Here is a 27,744-nt window from a genome sequence, read left to right as displayed (position 1 = left end):
AGGTACAGTCCTTAATGCAACCTGCAAGCTCCTCTCCCAGACCTGGCTCCAGGAGAGGGTCCTGTTATTCTTCTTCTGGTCTTCTGGTCAGGGTCTCACTGTTCTGACTCATTTGTGTCAAAGGGGATTATTGGAGGTGGGCGGGGGTCACTCTTTTGGCGCTTTTCCACTGCGTGTTATGTCTCGACTCTGTATGGCTCAATGCAGTATGTCAAGGCTCGACTCAGCTCGGTTTGCGTTTCCACTGCAGTTTAGTACTGCTTTAGAGTGGGTGGGATTATTCACATATCATTGTTGAGCCACCTCTACTGCCACAAATTGTGAAAAACTTTTTCATTCCACGTCAACCCATCAAGGTCTCTGCTATCAATGAGAGGAACATCTGTACTTCCTCAACAGACAACAAAACAGCCATTTTTGGGTTGTTATAAAAGGTGCACTCGTTCAAAACAGTTGTGTTCGCTCCTTCGCTGGCTTTGCTGGTTTAAATCTAGCAGTTCTTTTGTGTTTGTAGTGGTGATGATGGTGGAAAACCCGCCAAAAGTGAACCATACCATGCTGTACCATGCACTATAAATATCTGGCCTCTCACCTGGGACTAATTTGCCCAGGGAGACCCTGTGTCACTGAAGCACTCAAACCCCTCCAAAAATGGGTCAATAAAACTATATTACAGTATCTGTAAGTGCTGTTTTCTTTTTAAGTTTATTTAAGATTTGAAGTACACCACAATATAATCATTTAGCATACTTGATTTTCACAAGGGATGTCCAGCAATGCAAAATTACCAAAACTGCCTAGACAATTTAGATGTAGGAATGACAAAGCAACCATGAAACAGTAGATATAGGGTTTAGGAAGGAGTATAGCAAGGCAAAATCAGCTTAACATTTTAGCTGAGTTTTGGAATATAGTAAATTTGGTATGTTGCTTGTTCAAGATGGTCTGCTAGATCAGCCAATTAGCTTGGACTAGCTAGATTTTGCCTACTATTAAGTTCCTGTGACTCAGTGGTAGAGCATTGCTTTCACAGCGCAATAGTTCATGGGTTCAATTCCCAGGGAACACATTGCAAGCATCTGCTAAATGCATAAATGTAAATGTACTATGATTAAAAAGTTGACACCTTTTTCTAACACATAAAACTTATTTAAAATAATCATTGATTAGATCAGATATTGCAGCAACATTTTTACATAATAATTTACTTACTAAGAGAGCTTTTTCACCCCTCTGTAGGCTGGAAGGATAGCTAGCCTTACTGGTTCTATGCTAAATTTGCTGGTTATTCTGTTGTTGTCACGGCTCTACACTTACCTGGCCCAAATTCTTACACGATGGGGTAAGCTATTTCATGTTTACACATACTATTTAGTTATTTCTTTATGCAAATACAAAGTATCATCCACTTCCTTCTATAAGAAATGCACCGCACCCAGACCAAATATGAGGACGCGTTCATCCTCAAGGTCTTCATCTTCCAGTTTGTCAACTTCTACTCATCTCCTGTTTACATTGCTTTTTTCAAGGGCAGGTGGGTAGCTATGCAGCATATGAATTAATGAATATGTATGAGGATTAAATTTTCATCTAATATTTGATCTGTTCTACAGGTTTGTTGGATATCCTGGAAACTATAATACACTCCTAGGAATCCGAAATGAAGATGTGAGTGCTTACATTTTTGGAAAGTAAATCTATCTTTCACTTGGTTGTCCCTTGATGGAATAAATCTAACAAAATGTACACAATCAGTCATACCTAAATACACAATCTTGAAATATTTCCCCAACAATCATAAAATTTGGCAAAATATGCATATTCTGGAATAGGAATAACTCTTTAATACTGTGTAACTTGGTTCTGTTTTTGTTTTACATAGTGTGGTGCCTCTGGATGTCTCACTGAACTAGCTCAAGAGCTGTTAGTCATCATGGTAGGCAAACAGGTCATCAGCAACATCCAGGAATTTGTCTTGCCGTAGGTCTTTATGTTCAATGCATCTTCTTAAAGATCTTGTTTACTCATTGTTATATATAAATAGTTAGGCCCAATATTTACCCCTCTCTTTCCAACAGTAAATTAAAGACATGGTGGCACAGGAGGAAGCTGAAGCCAGCTCCCAGTCAGGAAGTGATTGATGAACCAGACAGTGAGCCAGAGCTCAGCCCATGGGAAGCAAACTATCAGCTGCTGGTGTGTGAGGGGCTGTTCGATGAGTATCTGGAAATGGGTGAGTCCTTATGTCTCTTGTATCTACTTTAGACTGAATTTTAGATGTAAAAATATTATATTATTATATTATACAGTACATATGTTACAATAGTTGTTTTCTATTTGCATATATTTTAAAATGTAATTAACTCCTGTGATGCAAAGCTGAATTTTCAGCATCATTACTTAGGTTTTCAGTGTCCCACGATTCTTTAAAAATCATTCTAATAGACTGGTTTGAATGCTATTTATTTTATTATCAGTGCTGCAGCTGTGCTGCTTAATATTTTGTGGATACATTTTTTTCATCTATTTTTCAACTTTTTTTTAATATGGAAGCCCATTTCTGCCACTGAATAAAACATTTTTTAAATAAGGTTATTGTGACTTTTTATCTCACAATTTTGACTTTTTCACAGAATTGTGAGATATAAACTCACAATTGCAAGTTATAAAGGCAAAATTGTGAGATATAGTCAGAATTGTGAGACTTATCTCAGAAATGCGTGATATAAACTCACAGCTATGAGTTATAAAGTCGGAATTGCCAAATATAAAGTCAAAAGTGTGAGATATAAACTCACAATTCTGACTTTCTTCACAGAATTGTGAGATATAAACTCGCAAATGCAAGTTATAAAGTCAGTGTGAGTTTATATCTCACAATTATGAGAAAAAAAGTTAGAAATGTGAGATAAAGTCACTATACCACCTCTTCTGCATAGACAATCCTAATGGGCCCCCCTCCCCTTGAAAATATATATTGCAGACTTTTTAAGGGCCTTCTCTTCCTTTGGGGCCCAGTCCAGCGTCCCTGTATATATGTATATATATGTATGTATATATATATATATATATGTATATATATATATATATATATATATATATATATATATATATATATATATATATATATATAAATTACATTTATAGTATGCCTGTTTAGAAGAGATCAGTTTTAATTTTATATCTCATTTGCTACACAATATATATTACCATTATATCAAAAACTAACATTTTGGTGGCTTTCAAATTAAATGGCATTACCATTCAGCTCAGATGAAGGCTGATTTTAAAACTCTTTATCTTGTCAGTTCTGCAGTTTGGCTTCATCACCATCTTTGTAGCAGCCTGTCCCTTGGCTCCATTGTTTGCTTTGATAAATAACTGGGTGGAGCTGCGTCTCGATGCCCAGAAGTTTGTGTGTGAGTACCGCAGGCCTGTTGTGGAAAGAGCACAAGACATTGGGATCTGGCTGACCATCCTAAAGTTCATTTCCTACCTGGCTGTCATCAGTAATGTACGTTTCTTTTTCATTTATAGTGATCTTTTGGGACAAAGCACCATTCTGAATGTATCTTATTCTGCTCTCTAGTGCCACCTGCAGTATATTCAGTACTTTCATGGATTTTCCTTTAGATAAAAAATTAAACCACTAGTCAAAAAAATAAAAAAAATAATAAAACATACATTTTCAACCTTGTCCTGCAAAATGTAATCATCTCAAAGTTCTGGGATCAGTCTTCCAGTGTGTGCACCATTGGTCTTCTTGGCCCTGCTATCACTGTTAGTCTGATCAACACTAAATTGTGAGCTCATTTACCTACAAATTTACCATTTATTAGCAAATTTCCTTCCAACATTAAGTTAATTAAACAGTCTGCATATCTTGTTTGATGTCTTGCCAGGCTTTCCTGATTTCCTTCACGTCTGATTTCCTGCCACGGCTCTATTATCGCTACACTACAGGCAGCATGAGCGGATACGTCAACTTCACCCTCTCAGTGGCCCCTGCAAACTTCACCCAAAGCAACTTGACATGCAGGTGAAGATCAAACTCTTCATACACCATTACACATATTTTAAAATGTAATTCATTGCTGTGATGCACAACTGAATTTTCCACTGCATAACTCCAGTTTTCAGTGTCATGTGATCCTTCAGAAATCATTTGAATGTACTGATTTAGTGTTCAAGAAACATTTCTGATTATTATCAAAGTTCAAAGCTTCCTTTTTTTGTGGAAACCATGAACTTTTTCAGAATTATTTGATGAACAGAAATTTCAAAATAACAGCATTTGGTTGAAAGAGTTTTTTTTTTTTTTTTTAGTTCAGTAAGTCTTTACTATCACTTTTAATGGGGTAAAACTGAGCCTTATTGAATCCAAACCTTTGAATGATAATTAATATTTTTATAAAATGGGATGTGCATACAAAGATGTACCACTCTAAATAACACCTAGAAATCTTTGTGTTGGGGAACATCCTGGCTTTTCATGTCGAGATATGTAAGGTTGGGAATGATAAAGAGGCTTGTTAAGATAGATATTTATATATATATATATTAATAATTTTATTTTATTTTAATTTTTTTCAGATATCGAGGCCTCAGGGATGATAAAGGACAACCCACACAAGATTACTATCATCTGCTGGCCATTCGACTGAGTTTCGTCATTATATTTGAGGTGCACAGTCTAGCATCCCTTTTTTTTACTTTGCATGTACATTTGTTCTGAAGATGGGCATGTAATGTTACTACCTAAAACTAAAAACATTTAGTACAGTACATAGAATGTACTTTACTTTTAATTATGAAATGATTACTAAAAGTAATATACAAAAGTTTAATTTTTTAGTATATAGTCTAAGAGTTTTCAGTATAAAGTGCCTTACGATAGATTTGATATAGACGATGATTATAAAATGAAGACGGCGCACAATTTTAATCGTTGATGCTAATGTTTTTTTTTTTTTTTTTTTTTTTTTTTTCAGCATGTTGTTCTCCTGATTGGGCGTATTATTGACTGGATGGTGCCAGATATTCCTGAGGAGGTGGAAATTAAGATCAAACGAGAGCATTACATGGCCAAAGAAGCACTGGCTGAGAATCAGGTGAGACTCAATACATTATGATCAGTAGCAACACCTCATTACTATTCTAATCTAATAATTAAAGCACTGGACCGCTGTATATTGTCCTTCATGTTGTTCTCCAGTCACTGAGTAGAACCATTCTTGAAGAAATGGAGCAGCAGATCTCTGCGCTGCGAAACAGAGGAAGAGCACAGAGTCCTAACAACATCTCGTCTCCCTCCAGTCCATCTCCTGAACATAAAGACAAACCTGCAGGCTGATATTTGACTCTTCTAATACACCTTTATACAATGTAAAGATGTTTTTGTAAACTGTTGCCTATTGAATATTGATAACATATCATCTGTCCTTCGTGAGCTGAGATGAGCTCTAAAGGCATCCTATAATAATGGTTTAGAGACCTACCCTGCATCCTAAATCACACAAGAATCAATCATTGTGTATCACTCCAAGGTCACAGGGTCGTACATGATTAAAGAAGGCCGAATTATGTCACTTGCTTGTTGTTGCTGTTTTTAAAATGTATAACTATTGATGATATATAGTTTGGAGAAAATAATGTGGTCTAACATGTTAGTTTTAGTTAGACTCAATTGTAATAGTGTTGCAAATACTTTCCTGAGTATTCTCAAAAGATCATGACTTTATGACCTTTATTTCTTATATCAAACTTGTTCAAAACAAGGTTTATGCTATATTTGAGGCCAGAATGTTCATAGGGTGACAACAGAGAACCTCTCCCTTTTCTAGTTATTGTTTATTTAATGTAAAAACTGAAGCAGTTCGGTATGAATGATGAACTTTAACAACTAGAATAGATTCATTTTCGTTCATCTCAAACATGTGCCACTAATAAAAGATGACAAAAGCAGCAGTGTCGGATCTACTGTAATAAATACAAAGATACTAACGAATGTCCTTAATCTTTAACACATAGCTGGAAAATATGTGCAGCTGTGTTGGCCATTTTTGGGAGCAATGCAATGTTATCCTGAGAAGAACGGTTTGTTTTGTAAGATCCTTCAGCCTGGGCCCAGTTAATATCAGCTAAAAAAGCTAGGTTTCTAATTATAAACATAATGGTGTTGTTTCACATACCTGGTGTAAAGTGTCACGGGCCACTATTGCTATAAAGTAGGTTATCAGATTTATTAAACTGACACATTCAGTGTTGACACGGTTTGAAAAGGCATTCAGCTTGGACAAATAAAGCTCCTTATGGGCAATGATCTGATTAATTTTTCTTTCAAATTTATTTATTTTTCTTATTACGTTCTTTGTTTTATTTATTTATTTTCAATAGTCTCTCTGACTGTCTTTCAGCCTTTCTGGTCAGTGAAACATTTGATTGTTAAGCTTTTTTACTGCTTCATCAAACCAATATCAAATGAAGAACAGCATAGCTTCAAATATTTCAAAAATCTTAATAGAAAATCTCAAAATATTTATTACTTAAATATTTTTTTCTTTATAATATCTACATCGACTACAACTGTGTTTTCATCCTTGCTCCTTATATATATATATATACATACATTTTTCTTTATGTAAACTCTTTGTTGGTATCAAGTGTCTCACATTGTTGGTTCCCTGTCTTGTTATGTAAATTAAGCAATATAAAAAAAAATTATGAAAAAGCGTTTTTTTTTATTACTATTCTCGTTTATTTCAGTTTAGTTTAATTTGACTTTTAATGTGCATCACCCATCCATCCATCTGATGCGAACTAGCAGTCCACAATTAAACCGACTGACTTTTATTTTGAAATATACTTCAGTCCCTTGCGCTCGTGGCTTCACAGGCGCGAGGAGGAGGAGGGCGCAACCGGGAACCGGGAAATTGGGGTCTTGAATAAATAAGTAAGTGTGAATTCTAATACTTTGAATCTGTCATTGACACTCACATCAATACACCGTTTTAACTACTAAGACGTTAACTGCTTTGAATAATGAACGGTTTACATCAGTGTTATTTTACAGTAATCCCTCACACTGCTACAAAGATGTGAGTTAGCATAAAATAGCATAACTTATGTCAAATAACTCAGTTCATTTGGACGGAATCTGACAATATATTTGAATGAAAATATGCTTAATAATGATAATAATAATTAAAATTGTGGGCGTGTTGTGGTATAATTCGCACAGGTTAATGCATATATATATATATATATATATATATATATATATATAAAATTAACTATGGCTTTATTTATTTAATAATTAGCTGGTTTTCTATGTGATGTGCATGATTGTAGGCGTGTAATAGTTACTGAGTTCTTGATTTGTTGATTTGAAACAGTAGAGGTTTAATTGGATGAATGCATCTAATGCAGGAGTGTTCAACCCTTGCAGTTCCATCAAATCTCTCAAATGCAGGTAATAATTGTTGCTGTTGTTTGGTCTTTCAGCTGACTGTGGTGTGCTGCTGTTGAACCTGACAGAGAGAGAGAGAGAGAGAGAGAGAGAGAGAGACAGAGCGACAGAGAGAGAGAGAGAGACAGAGAGAGAGAGAGAGAGACAGAGAGAGAGAGAGAGAGACAGAGTGACAGAGCGACAGAGAGAGAGAGACCTCACACAGTGAGTGTAGAGACATCTCTCACGATGCCTCCTGTGTCTGGAGAGGAAGTAAGCTCCGGGGGTCTCAAACGTTCAGACTGCTTTTGTCTGGTGTGTCTGGACATATTCCTGGAGCCGGTCACTTTGCCCTGCATGCACACCTTCTGCAAACCGTGGACAAGTCCAACATGTGCTGTCCGCTCTGTGTGTGTCCACTTGGGCGCGACTCCACAGCCGGAAGAAGACCTTGGTGAACGAGGATCTGTGGAGACGCATACAGGAGGCTTTTCCCACTCAGTGTGAGTGGAGAGCGCAGGGGATCGAGGACGATGAAGAGAGGAGCTCGACTGAAGCAATATGTGCTACACAACTGTTTCATGGTAATGCATGCTGCGTTCATTATAATAACTTCTGCAGTGTATTTCCCCAGTAATGGTCCCGGGACCCCGCGTGTGTCGGCCAGGAGAGCTGAGGAAAGAGTATGAGGATCAGATGAGTAAGGTGAGAGCTCCAGGGTCTCTCTGTTGTAGATGAAGTGACAGCTGTGATCATTACAGAGCACAGTCCCGGGTTCACATGGACCGGATTATAAAACTGCTCAGTGTGTATGGAGCGTAATACTGTGTTCAAACTGAGCTGCAATGGAAGTTTTGAGAGATCTGTCATAATAATCATTCAATAAGATCAAGTCTTTGGTTCAGTTGGTTCTTTTAATAGATACTCTTGTTAATCAATCACATACTCCTATTATTATTATTATTATAAAATGTATGTATGTATGTATTTATGTTTATTGTAATTTTTTTTTTTTTTTTTTGCTGTTGAACCTTTAAAAAAAATCCTGAATTAGTTTCCATTTATGGTATTTAAATTATGGGAACTATTTCAGTACATGATCTATTCAGATTTGGGAAGAAATTTTATGTCTGAAATTTGCATAATTTTGAATAGTAATCATGTCATTTAAATGTTTATTGTTTTTAAAAAAAATAGTTTATGTTTTGAAAAAAGTGTTTTATGTGAGGTTGCATTTATTTGATATTCTGAAATATTGCAATAAAAAAAAAATATTTTTTATATATCTTTTTTTTACTGTAATGTATTTCTGTGATGCTCCGCTGTATTTTCAGCATCATTTCTCCAGTCTTCAGTGTCACATGATCTTCAGAAATCAGAATAATATGATGACTTACTGATAACGAAACATTTCTGATTATTATCAATGTTGAAAACAATTCATTTAAATTAATTCAAAAGAACAGTGTTTATTTAAAATAGAAATCTTTTTAAAATTTGAAGGATCTTTACTGTCACTTTTGGTCAATTTAATGCATCCTCTCTAATAAAGTATTCATTTCTGATCTGAAATTAAAGCTGACCCCAAATGTTCAAACAGTGGTGTACTATTGAAGACCTATTTCAAATTCTTTTAAATATGAATAGCATTTTTATTTTTATTGTATGCACATGGTCACATTGAACTACAAAACAAAACTACATGCCGAACTATTGAACCCTTACTAAGTGACAGCATTATTTAGGCTGAACCTGCATACAATCTGCATCCTCTTTTTTTGGTTCCTGTTTACTAGTTCTTAAACAAAACATACATTTTTAATATTTATGTAATTAAATCTTGCCAAAAACAAATCACATTTTCTGTGAGTTTTAAAAAGGTCCATAGATTTAGGCCTAAAAATGTCCTGAATTCATAAAGTCGTGACACTAAACCTGGAAATGCTGCCGAAGTTTCAGTAATCAGAGATGATGTAATGCTGTTTTGTGATGTTTGTGCAGATTTCAGGACCAATCTCTGAAACATCATGTTCCTCTAAATCTGCTGATAATACACCAGCGAAGAAGACAAAACCAAACACGGAGGCATTGAGAAGTGAGTAGCTGCTGTTTACACCCTGTATATTGTATTATGTAACTCGTTTATAAACAAAATCAACTAAAATTTATATGATTAAAAACGAATATCAGAATCCATCAGATCAAAAAAAAACAAACAAACAATAAATCCTTAAATAAATGTATTTGAGACGAAACATGCTAAATGAGAAACCATAGCTTTATTTTATTTATATATAGTTATATTCTTGTATTTTTTTTTCATTTGTAAATAAATATCTGAGGAAAACAGAGTGTGTTAATAAACACATTGATTATATACATGTGTAGGGAAACACAATGCATGTTTACAGATGAATAGGATAAAAGTAAAATCAGTGTTAAGTTACTTCATACTATTATATTTTATTTTTTTGTACCAAACTTTAAAATGAATTAATATAAAAAAATAGAGGTTAAAAAAGTCAAAGTAAAATTAATGATCGGAAACAAACTCTTGTGCTTTTTAGTTTTTTAATTTTATTGTTGAAAAGTCTCTTCTGTTTACCAAAGCTGCCTTCATTTAATCAAAAATATTGTGAAATGCTGTATTTATTACAATTTAAAATAACCAATATTTCTTCAAATATATTTTTAAAATTTAATAAATATTTGTGAACCATGATCATTAAAAAAAAAAAGAATTCTAGACGTATAGAAAGTTGAAGGAATAAGAAAACAATTCTCGCACACTGTCAGTTAGTGCAAAAGTATCAAAACAGTTTAATAACAACATTTCAGTCACATGACCTCAATCAGGTATCTTTATTAAATGTCTTTTATTGTAACTTTAAATGGCCACACACTTTTTAAATGATAATGCATGTGAAAACCTCATGCATATTTAGTTGAAGATGAATCACTTTCTGGCCAATTTCCAGTCGTTAATGGAGAAAACAAGTTTATAAATGTTCCTGTTTTTCAGGAGAACATTCTGAGCCCTACAAAATCCCTCTCAGCTCAGTCTGTGGAGGACACGAGCAAACTGAGCAGGTCTGTGCTGGACTACAGGGGGAACCCCTCCAGCTCCAGTCCCAGCTCCAGCTCCGGCTCCAGTCCCAGCTCCAGCTCCAGTCCCGGCTGCTCAGAACACACCTCTGTGTTGAACAGTACTAACAGCAGCTCGCTGAAAAGGAAGAGTTCAGAGATGGAGCTTCAGACTGAAGCGGATTTGCTCGGTAAGAGGATCTGTGCTGCTCCACAGTGTGAGTCTCCTTCAGCCGACAGCACGTTCCTATCTGAAGGGACGTGGTACGAGGAGGCCTTACAGAGCCGCTGGCAGCAGGAGGAGGAGGACCGCAGACTGGCCATGAGACTTCAGAAGAGCTGAACCGTGAAAACACTGTGGACCGCAGGAAGGGTTCAGCCAACAGCTACTCGCTCCGGCAAAAACACACTCCGCCTTCCACAAGCACAGACACAGACGAGGAAAACACGAGCAAGAACATCAGTACGACACGGACGACTGCGAGGAACAGCACGGGATGCAGGGACGGAGAGAAGACTGAAAACAGAGTGTCTGGTACAGCAGGAACGAGCTCTGCATCTTCTCCTTCAACAACCGTCCCGAAACAGACCACCCTTACTGAGATGTTCCCCAACCTGAGCAGCTGAACGATGCTCTGCTGCTTTTATCTGGGATCTTGTTACCCTTCAGACTCAAACCCTTGTGAGGTGGACAGGACGTCACTGACGCAGCCGGTTTCCGCGGTCTTTTTCGGTTTCCGCTCGTATGTTGCTAACACTGCTTCAGTGCCTTTCTGGGGAGGGTCATCCTGTGAAGTCATGAACAAATGTTTCGTTTTCCGGAGCATTTTTATAGTCGGACTAACTTCGAGTTTGGAAATGGTGTGAATGCTTGCAGAAGAAAGTCATTTTCACTTTGAATAAAAGGAAAGTTTGGTTCACAAAAAACAAAACAAAAAAACAAACAAACTGTGTTGTGTGGTTATTTGACGAGTGAATAAAAAAAAAAGGCCTAAAAATATTCTGGGTGGGCTAGGAGTAAAAAAAAAAAAAAAACTATATACAACTATATATATATATACAGTATATATATATATATATACACACACATGCACATGCTTAGTTTTATATAAATATATATAGCTAGCTGCTTCAGAGATGTCTGAGGAGGGGATCTGTACAATGGTTTAAGTCAGATGATTTGTTCGGTCTGGGGAGATGTCGAAGTTCATATTGTTCTCAAATTATTTCAGGTTTTATAATCATAACTCCATGTTTTTTAAACACTGCTGAACACTCATGCTCTCTCTATATAAGTGATCAGAATATGAATGAGTACATAATAAATAAAAGCATGCATGTAATTTTATATTTAACTTAGTGAATATTGCTTGTCAGATAGCTAGTCATATTTTAACCATGTGTTTGTTTTTTACAGAATCGGTTTATTTCCACAATGAACAGATTATGCTGATTATGAACAGTTATATAACATGCATTTGAAAAAAGATGCATAGTTTGCAGAAATCATCGATTCATTTATGTATAACAGACAAATATGCAAACCACACAAAAATTATTGGTTTATTTCAAAACTAATCCAAATGAATGGCTGTGCACTAAAATATCACATTAATCTCTCAAGTTAATCTCAGATCCTGGTGCATTGTCACGGCCGTCCGTGGGATTTTTCAGTACAAGGTTTGCACAACCACTAGTTGGAGAAGTGTTAACGTCTGAACTGTCATGTGAATCCTGGGAAAGAGTCTGTCAGATGATCGGTCTAGTCTTTCCTCATCACGTTCCTGTCTGTTACGGTAACAACTCCATCGACTCGGTTGCTTCCTTCTGGCATTGCTTAAAGCCTGTTATGGACTTCTTTTACCACTTCCTGCTTGAGTCTTGTGCATCTTCATTCGACATGAGTAATAATACTCACTTCTGGTGACAAAAAAAGTCCCCCAGCGTTTCACAGAAAGCAGTGATGTCCAAAATGATAGCTATCTAAGGTGTTGAAATGATTTCTATTTAAAGTGTGCAATGATAAACGCAAATGCAATAGCAAAAATGTTTTTAAAAATCTCACGTCTAATCATATACTGTATATATAGTACAAATCAAAAGTTTGGGAACAGTATAAATAAATATATTCAGCAAGGATGCATTCAGTAAATCAAAAGTGTTACATTGTTATTTTTATTTTTTTGTGCACCAACTCATCTTATTCTAATGATTTCTGAAGAATCATGTGACGCTGAAGACTGGAGTGAGTATTGATATTGCAATAATATTTCACAATATTACACTTTTTACTGTACTTTTTTGTCAAAAACGCAGTCTTAGTGAGCATCAGTAACTTCTTTCCTCAACAGACTGACCCAAATCTTTTGAGTGGTGCATATATGAACTATTCTACATTCATTATCATGCTGATTTGAAGTTTGAAGTCAGTGACAACCACATATTCTCAGTATTAATATTCACATATCATTTAGTTTTGAATGTAAACAAAGTTGTGGTTACTGAGGTGGGTTGGCTTTGAGCTCGCTGACTGATGGAGCTCTGGTCATTTGACTGAAGCTTTACATGCACAGCTGCATCATCGCTTGCTCACACAGTTCACTTCCGGCTGTGGCACACAACCACAGTGGCTGATATCTAATCATCTTAAAGAGCACAAAATACAAATCATTTAAATATGGGATCCTCAGAAAGTAATGTGAAAGATTGTGCTGTAAACTGTGGAGCGGATATGATGCATAAAAGCGACAAACTACACACTCGAACCAAAGCAAGAAGATTGCAGAGGTATGCTCAGTGCTAATGTGCATCACAATGAATCGGCCAAAAAACAAAGTTGCAATTCTCTATTCCATCATAATAGTTGCCTTAAAAAATGAAACGTCTGATATTATTCATTCATTCACCCTCAACTGATAAGAGATTTTGAAGAGTTGGACTAGCCACTGCAATTATAAAGTACACTGGAGATTTCAAGCTACAAAATACATAATACATTATCTTAAAAATAGCACTGTTTATACAAATCATGCACACTATACATAGTCTTCTGAAACCATTGTTTGTGGAACAAAAGTGCACTTTAATATACTTTAAAAAAAAGTACTTGTTAAATACTTGGCAATAATATGCTTTAAATCTTAAACTGCAACTCAACTGCATGTTAATTGCAATTAAATGGAAATATATTAAATATATATCAACACATCAAAATACACATACTCTAAACCACAACCAAAGATTATAAAAACAGAATTAATTAAAACGTGCATTAAAGTAAACTTTGTTCAAAACGTCTGATTTCTCTGCGTGCACTGCTGTCTTTTAAGTGATTTGATTTGTTCTCCATGAGTTAACGGTTCCACTAACCAGTCAGTGTTCGGCTGTAGTTTGATCAGCACAGCGTCACTGTTTCAGTTTCACCGTCCTCAGCTGTTTGTGTGTGTGTCACTGAGTTGTGGGAAGGAAACACTCAGCTGTATTTAAGCAGGAAAGGTTCCTCATCCTGGAATCATCAAAGACTCACGGCTCAAGACACTTGTGAGCTTTCCTCACAGCACCTGCTCTCTCGAGGTAGGATATTTTTCATTCTTTCAACACACAGTGTTCGGACACTTGATCATATATACAACATAATTTATGTAGACTTTTTTTATACATGTATAATTTACTGCAAAAATTCTTCATTCTGAGTAAAACTCAGAATACAAACTGAGAAAGTCATCATTTTGGTTTGCAGATGCCACTTGGTTACATTCATATAATTCATATAATAGTGATGACAAAAAGCCATTATGGTGTTGTGTGGTTGCAGGATCTCTGGGCGATTGAGATGTGCACCGGTCACTGCTCCAGGTCTGTGGGAATGGCTCTGATCCCTACAGCCATCGTCTGCATGCTGGCAAATACACTGCTGCTGTTTCCTGACCTGAAGTATCAGTACCTGACAGAGAGTCATGTGACCAGAGAGGCCATGTGGTGCTCTGGGATCTGGGCATCAGGGCTTCTGGTGAGACTTCTGTCCTCTCATTGGATTTGTAGGAGATCTGATACTAATCCATAACATCATAAAACATTTAGATCATATATTAACAACAAGTGCAGAAAAAAATTGTGCATTATTATTATTATTATTTGTTATTATTGTTATTAGAATATTGTATATGTATTTATATATACTATAAATAAGATTATTATTATTATTATTATTATTATATTTATTATTATATTTATAGTTACTTATTTTTAAAATGAAGTAATAAATAATGCTTTATGATAAAATGTTATATACAATAGAATAAAACAATTAAAATAATTGTATAGATTATATTAATTGAATATAGACAGAATATATAATAATAAAAATGTAATATATAATAATAAACTATATATATTATTTATTAAAATATATATGTTACATTTATTAGTATTTGTTATACATATTATTTCTTATTTGTATTTGTAGTGCTTTCAGGAGGGTTTTAGTAGGACACATGATGTAATTGTCATCTGTGTCGTGTGTTTTGTCAGGTGCTTGTGGCGGCGCGAGGCTTTACGACACGCTACGAAAAGAAAGGATGCTGTTATTTTACTGTTGAGGTCAGAGAATTGTATTGTGTGGAATTTGTTTTTGTGTTTTCTTCTTAAGCATTATCATCATTTTAGCAGTAATTGAATAAAATAATGAAGCTTTGAACAATTATCCTGTCCTAATGATGCCACTTCATGGAACAAAATGTTTTGGGGATTTTTGCAGGTTTTGCGTAAAATGGGCTACGCATGTTTGGCCATTCTGGGAGCAGGCGTGTGTTTCGTGGTGAGCGGGACGGGGCTGGCTCTGGGACCCCTCTGTTTACACAACAGCACTGAAGGGCTGGAGTGGGGACGGCCTTTAAAACAAGTCAAAACTGGGTGTGTAAGAACTCACAATCATTCATCCTCAACATTAGTGTAGTTTTGTTTCACTGTGAAACACATTAAACCTGACGTTACCTCACCAATCAAACATTAAAGCATTATACAATAAAAAGCTGCATTAAAGCAATTTTACTTCAGTTTAAGACCAAGAAGATAGCTTTGAGAGTGTGTGCTGTCAAGTTAAATCTCTCATTTAATGTAGTGTTGATGTGTGGTGTTCTTTTGCTTTGTGTGCACTGCACTCAAGCATATTAAATAACGTCATGTTCCTCTGTGTGTGTTAACGCAGAGAGAAGCTCTACCTCTACACCCCGGAGCGGTGGTCGTCCACCTGTGTGGAGCCTCGAGGTGTTGTGATCTGGAATATACTTCTTTTCTCCGTCCTCATGGCAGCAAGTGGCCTTGAGCTGGCTTTCTGCGTTCTTCATCTCCTCGCCGCCTTATTGGAGTTCATGTGTGGACCGAGATTCTGCAAGAATAAGGTACAGATCTTTACAAAGAGCCTTCAAAACACTTTTATTGAATTTACTGTGCACTTGTAGAATACTTCTAATCTTAAAAGACTAAATCTTACTTTAATAGCATATTAGCATAATAGCATATTAATGAAATAAAAGGCTGCTTAAATAGAGCGCACCTTCATGACTGCTTGATGAATTTATATGTAAAGATGTACTTAAGTATCACTTAAATGAGTAAAAAATCCACTCTAAATTTAGCAATTAACAAAATACATACTTTTCTCTTCTTTTTAGGTTGTTCCTGCTTAAAATGAGTTTCTGTTATTTTCATCTCCATGTGAGAATGAGAACGCCATTTTTGGGTTAAACAGTCAGCTCTGACTGCTCAACTTATTTTAAACAGAGAGGAAAATATAGAAATGGGAAGTGGATGAGGAAAGCCAGTTTTCAGGTCCCTGAAGTGTCTCATCGCACACGTCCAGTTTTCCTGTTGTTCAGCTGCTTGAGAGACACTAGTGATTGGAAACACTGAATCCCAGAAACCCTTAAACAGATTAAACACTCTTAATAACCTACTAAACTCACACATACAAATAAGCTGTTTAAAATATTCTTTATCGTGATATACAGTATTGTTCAAAATAATAGCAGTACAATGTGACTAACCAGAATAATCAAGGTTTTTCGTATATTTTTTTATTGCTACGTGGCAAACAAGTTACCAGTAGGTTCAGTAGATTCTCAAAAAACAAATGAGACCCAGCATTCATGATATGCACGCTCTTAAGGCTGTGCAATTGGGCAATTAGTTGAATTAGTTGAAAGGGGTGTGTTCAAAAAAATAGCAGTGTGGCATTCAATCACTGAGGTCATCAATTTTGTGAAGAAACAGGTGTGAATCAGGTGGCCCCTATTTAAGGATGAAGCCAACACTTGTTGAACATGCATTTGAAAGCTGAGGAAAATGGGTCGTTCAAGACATTGTTCAGAAGAACAGCGTACTTTGATTAAAAAGTTGATTAGAGAGGGGAAAACCTATAAAGAGGTGCAAAAAATGATAGGCTGTTCAGCTAAAATGATCTCCAATGCCTTAAAATGGAGAGCAAAACCAGAGAGACGTGGAAGAAAACGGAAGACAACCATCAAAATGGATAGAAGAATAACCAGAATGGCAAAGGCTCAGCCAATGATCACCTCCAGGATGATCAAAGACAGTCTGGAGTTACCTGTAAGTACTGTGACAGTTAGAAGACGTCTGTGTGAAGCTAATCTATTTTCAAGAATCCCCCGCAAAGTCCCTCTGTTAAAAAAAAGGCATGTGCAGAAGAGGTTACAATTTGCCAAAGAACACATCAACTGGCTTAAAGAGAAATGGAGGAACATTTTGTGGACTGATGAGAGTAAAATTGTTCTTTTTGGGTCCAAGGGCCACAGGCAGTTTGTGAGACTCTGAATTCAAGCCACAGTACACAGTGAAGACAGTGAAGCATGGAGGTGCAAGCATCATGATATGGGCATGTTTCTCCTACTATGGTGTTGGGCCTATTTATCGCATACCAGGGATCATGGATCAGTTTGCATATGTTAAAATACTTGAAGAGGTCATGTTGCCCTATGCTGAAGAGGACATGCCCTTGAAATGGTTGTTTCAACAAGACAATGACCCAAAACACACTAGTAAACGGGCAAAGTCTTGGTTCCAAACCAACAAAATTAATGTTATGGAGTGGCCAGCCCAATCTCCAGACCTTAATCCAATTGAGAACTTGTGGGGTGATATCAAAAATGCTGTTTCTGAAGCAAAACCAAGAAATGTGAATGAATTGTGGAATGTTGTTAAAGAATCATGGAGTGGAATAACAGCTGAGAGGTGCCACAAGTTGGTTGACTCCATGCCACACAGATGTCAAGCAGTTTTAAAAAACTGTGGTCATACAACTAAATATTAGTTTAGTGATTCACAGGATTGCTAAATCCCAGAAAAAAAAAAATGTTTGTACAAAATAGTTTTGAGTTTGTACAGTCAAAGGTAGACACTGCTATTTTTTTGAACACACCCCTTTCAACTAATTGCCCAATTGCACAGCCTTAAGAGCGTGCATATCATGAATGCTGGGTCTTGTTTGTTTTCTGACAATCTACTGAACCTACTGGTAACTTGTTTGCCACGTAGCAATAAAAAATATACAAAAAACCTTGATTATTCTGGTTAGTCACATTGTACTGCTATTATTTTGAACAAAACTGTATATTCAGAATGCACTTTGGTATGTATGCATGCATGCGTGTAATTTAATGTATGATGTATGTATGTGATAAAATACTGGGATGAGGAAATGCTGACTGTTAATAGATGTTATTGTTATTATGTTATATATAATATAATGTTATTGTTTGATTTCTACTAGATTAAACAACTAATTGTATGAACAATTCATTGTGTGAAGGAAAGCATTATTCACAAATTCCAGTAAACTGCATTTATTTGAATGAAATATACAAACAGCACACTTGATTTATCCTAATGGCCAACATCTTAACTCTTCTATCAATATGTTTGTTTTTTAGAAAATAGTATTTAATTCACCATTTTGAAAATTATTTTTAAAATTATTATTATTATAAAAAACTTTATTATTATTAATAAATTAATAACTAAAATATAATTTCTGAAGGATCATGTGAGACTGGAGATAGGATGCTGAAAATTCAGCTTTGCATCACTAAAATAAATAAAAATTTCATAGATATTCACATAGAAAACAGCTATTTTAGATCTTATAATATTTATCTTAATGAAATGAGTGCTGATAAGTGCTGCCTTGGTGAACATAAGAGACTTCTTTTAAAAATCTATAAATAAAATAAATGTTACCAACCCCAATCTTTTGAACGTGCATTTTTGTGTATGATTTTATTTTATTTTTGTTCAGTGACTGTAATGTGTATGCATTTTTTTCACTGTCATGTTTGCCCCATTGTATGACCAGGGCTGCATTCAGCCCCAACAAAATGGTTAAATGGAAATAAAACATTTTTTTTAATGGAAACGGTGGTGCGTTGAACACTCTGTTCTGATGACGCAAGAGTTGCAACTATGGCAGCTAAATAGTCAAGTCAAGTCAAGGGACCTTTATTTATATACACTGTAAAAAATTTCTTGTTGTTTTTACAAAAACTTTTTGGCAGCTGTGGTTGCCAGAATAATTTTGTAAAAATACAGAAAACTGTAAACACATTTACGTCAAAAACTGTTAATTTTACAATATAAAGCTGTAATTTACAAACAAGAAAATGTGAATATAAACCAGTAAATTCAACAACACACAAAATTAAATCTGTTTTGTACCTTGAAAATACTGACAACCACCATAATAATAAAGATGGTACTGTATAAGAGAAAGCCACATGAAGTATCAAAGCTCATCACAAGTAGCTTCACCACAAGCAGAAGTATATATTAACATATAGAAGGTGCACATTTATGGAAACACAAAACACCATCATGGTAACACACGTGATACTTAAATAATGCAAAAAACTTTCATTAAGCAACAGAAGATGTAACATTAAGCTCAAACGTACATAACTGATAACAAGAACTATTTAAAAACATGATTATTTAAACAAAATACTTTCAAACGTGGAGTGTCACGCAGGGAATTCAGGGAATATCAGTTTACAGTTTTAGACTGTAAATTATACATTGATTTGTTCTTTTTTTACTTCTAAAAGCTGTATAATTAACAGAATTTTACTGTAAATTTACATTAAATGCTTTGTTAGATCTTTTACAGTTTTTCCCTGTATATAGTACGGGAACTTACTGTTAACCTATTATCAGTTTTTTTCCGTAGCGTTTTTACAAAATTTTACAGTTAAAATTACACTTATTTTTTACAGTGTAGCATTTTAAAGAAAATACATTGCGTTAAAGCAACTGAACAACATTAATTAGGAAAAAAGTGTGTCAATAATGCAAAATGACAGTTAAAGGCGGTTCATCATTGAATTCAGTGATGTCATCATCCAGCTCAGTCCAGTTTAAATAGTTTCTAAGTCAACGATATCATTGTAAATGAAGTGACCCCAACTAAGGCTACATTCACATTGCAGGGCTTAATGCTCAATTCTGATTTTTTTTAAACAATTTGATTTTTTTGCAAGGCCGTTCACATTTCCAGTTAAATGCGACCTTTTGTGATCTCCTGTGTGAACGTGAAATGACCCAGAAGTGACCCGCATGCGCAGAAGAGTACTCAACGACGTCACTCGTTGTTTGCGGAACTAGCTAACGTTAAACATGGATAGAGCTGTCACCCCAAATATTAATTAAATCTGTGACCTTGCTTACCCTCCATTGACTGGTCTCAGCAGCATCGTCTGCCATGGTTGTTGTTTATCTTCTAAAGATCAGATACAGGTTGCATAGGGGCAAATAAATTGGGTCGTTTCAGCCTGCAGTGTGAACGTAGCCTAAGCAAGCCAGAAGCGACAGCGGCAAGGAACCAAAACTCTATCGGTGACAGAATGGAGAAAAAAACCTTGGGAGAAACCAGGCTCAGTTGGGGGGCCAGTTCTCCTCGGACCAGACGAAACCAGTAGTTCAATTCCAGGCTGCAGCAAAGTCAGATTGTGCAAAAGAATCATCTGTTTCCTGTGGTCTTGTCCTGGTGGTCATCTGAGACAAGGTCTTTACATCTGTATCTGGGGCTCTAGTTGTCCTGGTCTGTAAAGGTCCTTTCTGGGTGCTGATCCTCCATCTGGTCTGGATACGTACTGGATCCGAGAGACAGCAGTGACTCTTTGATCTGGACACAAACTGGATCTGGTTGCCACGGTGACCTCGGAATAAGAGAGAAACAGACTTATATTAGCGTAGATGCCATTCTTCTAATGATGTAGCAAGTACATAGGGTGGTATGGGAGGTGTTCCCGGTCCCGGTTTACCTAATTAATGCTGCCTTCCAAACAATGTTAGGTAGGTTATTCCAGAGTTTAGGCGCAAAATAGGAAAAGGATCTGCTGCCCGCAGTTGGTTTTTATATTCTAGGTATTATCAAATTGCCTGAGTTTTGAGAACGCAGCTGACATGGAGGATTATAATGTATCAATTGCTCATTCAAATACTGAGGTGCTAAACCATTCAGGGCTTTACACTGTAAAAAATAAGTGTAATTTTAACTGTAAAATTTTGTAAAAACGCTACGGAAAAAAACTGATAATAGGTTAACAGTAAGTTCCCGTACTATATACAGGGAAAAACTGTAAAAGATCTAACAAAGCATTTAATGTAAATTTACAGTAAAATTCTGTTAATTATACAGCTTTTAGAAGTAAAAAAAGAACAAATCAATGTATAATTTACAGTCTAAAACTGTAAACTGATATTCCCAGAATTCCCTGCGTGACACTCCACGTTTGAAAGTATTTTGTTTAAATAATCATGTTTTTAAATAGTTCTTGTTATCAGTTATGTACATTTGAGCTTTATGTTACATCTTCTGTTGCTTAATGAAAGTTTTTTGCATTATTTAAGTATCACGTGTGTTACCATGATGGTGTTTTGTGTTTCCATAAATGTGCACCTTCTATATGTTAATATATACTTCTGCTTGTGGTGAAGCTACTTGTGATGAGCTTTGATACTTCATGTGGCTTTCTCTAATACAGTACCATCTTTATTATTATGGTGGTTGTCAGTATTTTCAAGGTACAAAACAGATTTAATTTTGTGTGTTGTTGAATTTACTGGTTTATATTCACATTTTCTTGTTTGTAAATTACAGCTTTATATTGTAAAATTAACAGTTTTTGACGTAAATGTGTTTACAGTTTTCTGTATTTTTACAAAATTATTCTGGCAACCACAGCTGCCAAAAAGTTTTTGTAAAAACAACAAGAAATTTTTTACAGTGTATAAGTAATAAGCAATATATTAAAATCTATACGATGTTTGATAGGGAGCCAGTGCAGTGTTGACATGAACAGGCTAATATGGTCATACCGTATTTTTCGGACTATAAGTCGCACCTGAGTATAAGTCGCATCAATACAAAAATACGTCATGATGAAGAAAAAAACATATATAAGAATAAATATACATATATACAAATATACATATATAAAAATATATAAGTCGCACTGGACTATAAGTCACATTTATTTAGAACCAAGAACCAAGAGAAAACATTACCATCTCCAGCCACGAGAGGGCGTTCTATGTCTTCAGTGTAGACTACAGGAACACTGAGCAGCATCTCTGGCAGCATAGAGCGCCCTCTCACGGCTGTAGAAGGTAATGTTTTCTATTGGTTCATTTCTCTTGGTTCATTTCTCTTGGTTCATGTGAAATTTATTTTGATAAATAAGTCGCACCTGACTATAAGTCGCAGGACCAGCCAAACTATGAAAAAAAGTATGACTTATAGTCCGGAAAATACGGTACTTCCTGGTTCTAGTAAGAACTCTTGATTCTGGATTTTGAACTAATTGCAGTTTGTTTACTAAGCGTGCAGAACAACCACCCAATAAATCATTACAATAATCTAACCTTGAGGTCATAAATGCATGGATTAACATTTCTGCATTTGACATTGAGAGCATAGGCTGTAATTTAAATATATTTTTGAGATAGATTATTACATGCAGACTTTTTAGGTCCTATAATTAACAGCTCTATTTTTTCAGAATTTACCAGTAAGAGATTACTCGTCATCCAGTTTTTGGTTGCACTTTATTTTACAGTACGTGTACTTACATGTACTTATAGTGTACTTACGGTGTATTTATCTTAGAAAGTTCTGGTAATACAAGGTAACTACATGGGGTAGGGTTAGGTTTAGGGGTAGGTTCAGGGTTAGTACCTAATTATTACATAGTTATTGTAATTACTATAATAAGTACATAGTATGTACATGGGAAACAGGACTGCAAAATAAAGTGCTACCCAGTTTTTTATATCAACTATGCATTCCATTAGTTTTTCAAATTGGTGTGTTTTGCCAGGCCGCAAAGAAATATAGAGTTGAGTATCATCAGCATAACAGTGAAAGCTAACACCATATTTCCTGATGATAACTCCCAAGGGTAACATGTAAAGCATGAAGAGTAACGGCCATAGTACTGAGCCTTGAGGTACTCCATACTGCACTTGTTATAGATTTGATACTTCTTCATTCACTGCGATGAATTGATGACGTTCTAAGTACGATTGAAACCATGCTAATGCACTTCCATAAATGCCTACAAAGTGTTGATCGGTCTGTAATTAACTAGTTCTTTGGGGTCAGGTTGTGTGTTTTGGTTGAGAGTCTTAATAAAGTTTTGGGTACATATCCTAGTGACAATGAGTAATTAATAATAATCAGAAGAGGATCTATGACTTCTTGAAGCACCTCTTTTAGGAGCTTAGATGAAATAGGGTCTAAAATACGTGTTGTTGGTTTAGATGATTTAACAAGTTTATACAATTCTTCCTCTCCTATAGTAAAGAATGAGTGGAACTGTTCCTCAGGGGGTCTATAGTGCACTGTCTGATGTGATACTGTAGCTGACGGCTGAATGGTTACAATTTTATCTCTAATAGTATCGATTTTAGAAGTAAAGTAGTTCATAAAGTCATTACTGTTATGATGTTGCGAAATGTCAACACTTGTTGATGCTTTATTTTTCGTTAATTTAGCCACTGTATTGAATAAATGCCTGGGGTTATGTTTGTTTTCTCCAGACAGAGAAGAAAAGTAGTCTGATCTAGCAGTTTTTAATGCTTTTCTGTAGCATAGTTTACTTTCCTGCCAAGCAATACAAAATACCTCTAGTTTGTTTTTCCTCCTGCTGCTCTCCATTTTTCGGGCTGCTATCATTAGGGTGCGAGTATGCTCATAATACCATGGTGTCAGACTGTTTTCCTTAACCTTCCTTAAGCATAAAGGAGAAATTGTATTTAAAATGCTAGAAAAGAGAGAGTCCATAGTTTCTGTTACATCATCAAGTTGTTCTGAGGTTTTGGATATGCTAAGGATTTCGGATACATCAGGAAGATAACTTAAAAAGCAGTCTTTTGTGGTAGAAGTGATGGTTCTTCGATACTTGTAACAAGAAGTAGAATTTACAATTTTGGCTATATGAAGTTTACACAGAACTAAATAATGATCTGAGATATCATCACTTGGCTGAATAATTTCAACACTATCAACATCAATTCCATGTGACAGTATTAAATCTAGAGTATGATTTCGACAATGAGTAGGTCCTGAAACGTGTTGTCTAACACCAATAGAGTTCAGAATGTCTATAAATGCTGATCCCAATGCATCATTTTCATTATCAACATGGATATTAAAATCACCAACTATTAAAACTTTATCTGCAGCCAGCACTAACTCGGATGTAAATTCACCAAACTCTTTAATAAAGTCTGCATGGTGCCCTGGTGGCCTGTATACAGTAGCCAGTACAAACATAACAGCGGATTTATTATTAAAATTTCTTTCTCTGGATAATTTTATATGAAGCACCATTACTTCAAAGAGTTATACTTGAAGCCTGCCCTCTGAGAAATCCTGAAAAAGTTGTTATAAATTGAAGCAACTCCTCCCCCTTTGCCTTTCAGACGCGGCTCATGTTTATAACAGTAATCTTGGGGGGTGGACTCATTTAAAATAATAAAATCATCAGGTTTAAGCCAGGTTTTTGTCAAACAGAGCACATCAAGATTATTATCAGTGATCATATTATTTACAAATAGTAATTTCGTAGAAAAGGGTCTGATATTAAATACGCCAAGCTTTATCATTTGTTTATCCGTATTGCATCTTTTTTTTATTTGTTGAACCTCAATTAAAATCCTACACTTAAATGGGTTTGGAGAAGGCCATTCTTTATGTTCTTTTTGAAGAATTGGAGCCCGATGAAATCAGCATAAATACGTGTTTAATACTGCAAGATCTGCTCAATGTTATAGTCACTGCCCTGCAGTCCAGAATAAAAAAGAACATCTCAATCAAGTGAAGGGATTTGTGAAAACTGTGGTTCCTAATTATTGTGATCCAACATTTGCCATTTACACTTCAGGATGAAAAGACAAACATTTCAGATGAAGGATGATCCACCACTTACCTCCAAGACTGTGTTATGATCTATATGACTATTATTTTTATTGTGAGTATTAGGCTTATAATTATTGCTGATCACTGTTGCTATTATAATATTTACCATTATATAATCAGAAAAGTTTCTGAAAGTGTCACTCCACAATACAATAGCAAAATATATAAATCTGTATAGTATTTTTATGTTAAATTAATCAGTGTCTAGCACACCTTCGTAAGTAAAGGAAAGGATCAGAAGACATTGCAATTACTAAATGATATTTAGACAGACTTGAAAAAGTTCCAGATCTATACTTGTGCGCTTTCTATTTCAGTTATGTTACATTTAATGTAAATAAACATGTGCAAACAATATACTTGCTCTTGTGAAGTTCATTCCTGTCTCCAGTATCAGTGCCTTGTGTGCAAATAATTTTATTTATTATTTTTATTTTTATTAAAAATTATGAAACTGGCAGCACCTGCAATTAAAAACAATGGAAGTATTCATTATCATTTCATTTTAAGTGGTGGAATTGACCACTGTGCTTTACAGACTATAAAACTAAGATACAGACGTAATAAACATGAAACATAATTGAGAATTATTCCACTTACTGTCCTCAAACTGTGTATTGAACTATTTTGTGCTGTGATCACAGCTTTAAAATACATTACATACACAAACACACAAACATAACATTTTATGTTATGAAGTCTTGACAACAAAAGGGTTTTGAACTTTTCCACTGTTATTAGGCCTACATTTCAAACAGAATTAGCACTGCAGTTTTCTGTAAACAACGGACTTAAAATAACTTTGAGTTGAGGCAATCCCTGCTATGGGCTTTCAGGATGTAATTCATCCTCTTCCTCTTTTCTCTTCTATACTTTCTCTCTGCTGGGGTCTCCTCTGTCACAGCTGTCACTTTTCTCTCTTTTCCTCTTACCTTTCTTCCCTAACTTGCTCTGATTGGTCACCCAAATATTTACAGCTACAACCCTGTCCCTTCAACCCAGTGACTCAGAGTGGATTGTTTTTTGAAGGAGAAAAGCACAGGAACGGTAATCTTACATCCTCTTGCATGCATCAGAGAGCTTCGGCAATCTGATCGTGCTAAAATTATTCAGTCAGCATGAGATGCTTAAAGGAAGAGTTCATTCCAAAAATGAAAAATTGTTGAAAATGCAAATTCACATCACCTGCTCACCAATGGATCCTCTGCAGTGAATGGGTATCATCAGAATGAGAGATAAAAACATTACAATCCACATCACTCCAGTTTATCAATTAATGTCTTGTGAAGAGAAAAGCTGCGTGTTTGTAAGAAACAAATCCATCAAGGCATTGTTTAACTTCAAGTCCATGATCGATAATAACACTTCCTCCAGAGAAAAACCTCCTGTTGTCTCTCACATTAAAATGTTTAGAACTGTTTGGGCTGGAAATGGTTTGATCCATGCAGATTTCTCTCCTGATTCAGACGAGATGAATTTATCACTGGAAAAAGCAACATAGAGGATACAAGCAATGGATAATGATAGATTTGTTTCCTACAAACATGCAGCTTTAGTCTTCTCCAGATGTTAACTGATGAACTGGATTACTTGTGGATTATTGTGGTGTTTTTATCAGCTGTTTGGACTCATTCTGACACCCATTCACTGCAGAGCATCCATTGATGAGTAAGTGTTGCAATGCTGCATTTCACAAATCTGGTGAAGAAACAAACTCATCCTAATCTTGGATGGCCTGAGGGTGAGCACATTTCAGTAAATTTTCATTTTTGGATGAACTATTCTTTTTGAAGGAATATATCACTTCTGTAAATATATAAACAATATGTTCATTCACCCTTATGTCATCACAATCCTGTCTGACTTTTTGTCTTCCATGAAATGCAAAATAAGGAATTATGTAGAATCTTGATGCAACTGTTTACAAGTTCCTTATTTTGTGTTGCACAGAAGAGACTTTCAGGTAGTGAAAATAAGTTTATTTATGTGTGCTGAGAAGCAGTTATTTAAATATTTCACATACTTCTTTAAATTATTGGCAGAATTGGATTCTGTAGAAATACAGATACATCTAAGAAGAAACAGAAAAAGGAAGTTAAATGTTTTTGCAATGGTTTTACATTTTGGCCTTTTTCTTCAACAGAGAGAGAACAAGAACCTAATGTGGTTTACGGGTTGATAAGGGGTTGAGAAATTACGTGAGCCCAACTATATCTCATGAATGGCATGAGCCCAACTAGGTCAGATCATGCGCGCTAACCGCTAGGTCATATTTCTGATAATGCTTGCTCCGTGTGATTTAAACTAGTGACGTTCACACTGACCAGACAAAACGTCACTGGTAATTACATAAACAACAATGCTCCTAACATACAAATATATATATATAAAAAAAAAAAAAAAAAAAAAAAATATATATATATATATATATATATATATATATATATATATATATATATATATATATATATATATATATATATATATATATATATATATAATGCATTTATGGATAAATCTATTTATAATAATTTTAATTATAAAAATATGAACATTTAAATTAAATAATCATTAAAATATGAGTATGAAATTAATTATTAAAATGTGTATTTTACATAATATACTTATACAATGATTAATCATTAACATGTAATTAATCTCTTTCAATGGAGTATCAAGTAAGTATTCAAATATATTGGCTAATAAAAGTGAGTTTCTGTGCTAT

General features: G+C 35.2%; 2 protein-coding genes and 1 pseudogene across 2 annotated transcripts in view; all 3 read left to right on the top strand.

The window, feature by feature from the left end:
- The window catches only part of LOC128028693 (anoctamin-7-like), a 31,068-nt gene extending 24,710 nt beyond the window's left edge, over positions 1-6,358 (top strand). The window contains exons 15-24 of the mRNA XM_052615982.1: positions 1,240-1,342; positions 1,423-1,534; positions 1,614-1,668; positions 1,883-1,980; positions 2,079-2,233; positions 3,309-3,514; positions 3,903-4,039; positions 4,594-4,684; positions 4,992-5,111; positions 5,216-6,358. Of these exons, the coding sequence (XP_052471942.1) occupies positions 1,240-1,342; positions 1,423-1,534; positions 1,614-1,668; positions 1,883-1,980; positions 2,079-2,233; positions 3,309-3,514; positions 3,903-4,039; positions 4,594-4,684; positions 4,992-5,111; positions 5,216-5,353 (1,215 nt within the window). The 3' untranslated portion in view covers positions 5,354-6,358. The remainder of the gene's footprint in view (positions 1-1,239; positions 1,343-1,422; positions 1,535-1,613; positions 1,669-1,882; positions 1,981-2,078; positions 2,234-3,308; positions 3,515-3,902; positions 4,040-4,593; positions 4,685-4,991; positions 5,112-5,215) is intronic.
- A 1,725-nt stretch (positions 6,359-8,083) lies between these two features.
- On the top strand, positions 8,084-11,493 carry LOC128028882 (E3 ubiquitin-protein ligase rnf168-like; annotated as a pseudogene).
- A 2,499-nt stretch (positions 11,494-13,992) lies between these two features.
- LOC128028732 (transmembrane 4 L6 family member 5-like) lies at positions 13,993-16,532 on the top strand. The gene is made up of 6 exons (XM_052616060.1): positions 13,993-14,104; positions 14,346-14,540; positions 15,062-15,130; positions 15,288-15,442; positions 15,738-15,930; positions 16,204-16,532. Exons 2-6 carry the CDS (start codon positions 14,364-14,366, stop codon positions 16,216-16,218), a joined length of 609 nt encoding a protein of 202 aa, XP_052472020.1. The 5' UTR covers positions 13,993-14,104; positions 14,346-14,363; the 3' UTR covers positions 16,219-16,532.
- Positions 16,533-27,744: the final 11,212 nt, after the last annotated feature.

The sequence above is a fragment of the Carassius gibelio genome, chromosome A15 (genome assembly GCF_023724105.1).
Source record: "Carassius gibelio isolate Cgi1373 ecotype wild population from Czech Republic chromosome A15, carGib1.2-hapl.c, whole genome shotgun sequence".
In the NCBI taxonomy this organism is placed as follows: domain Eukaryota; kingdom Metazoa; phylum Chordata; class Actinopteri; order Cypriniformes; family Cyprinidae; genus Carassius; species Carassius gibelio.
The sequence above is the reverse complement of the archived record's forward strand: the minus strand, read 5'-3'. Positions and strand labels throughout refer to the sequence as shown.

Bases quoted from the DNA above. Each gene is read 5' to 3' on its own strand.
- LOC128028732 (XM_052616060.1), top strand. From the start codon at position 14,364: ATGTGCACCGGTCACTGCTCCAGGTCTGTGGGAATGGCTCTGATCCCT. The intron at 14,541-15,061 runs GTGAGACTTCTG...GTGTTTTGTCAG, and splicing joins TCTGGGCATCAGGGCTTCTG to GTGCTTGTGGCGGCGCGAGG. The intron at 15,131-15,287 runs GTCAGAGAATTG...GGATTTTTGCAG, and splicing joins GCTGTTATTTTACTGTTGAG to GTTTTGCGTAAAATGGGCTA.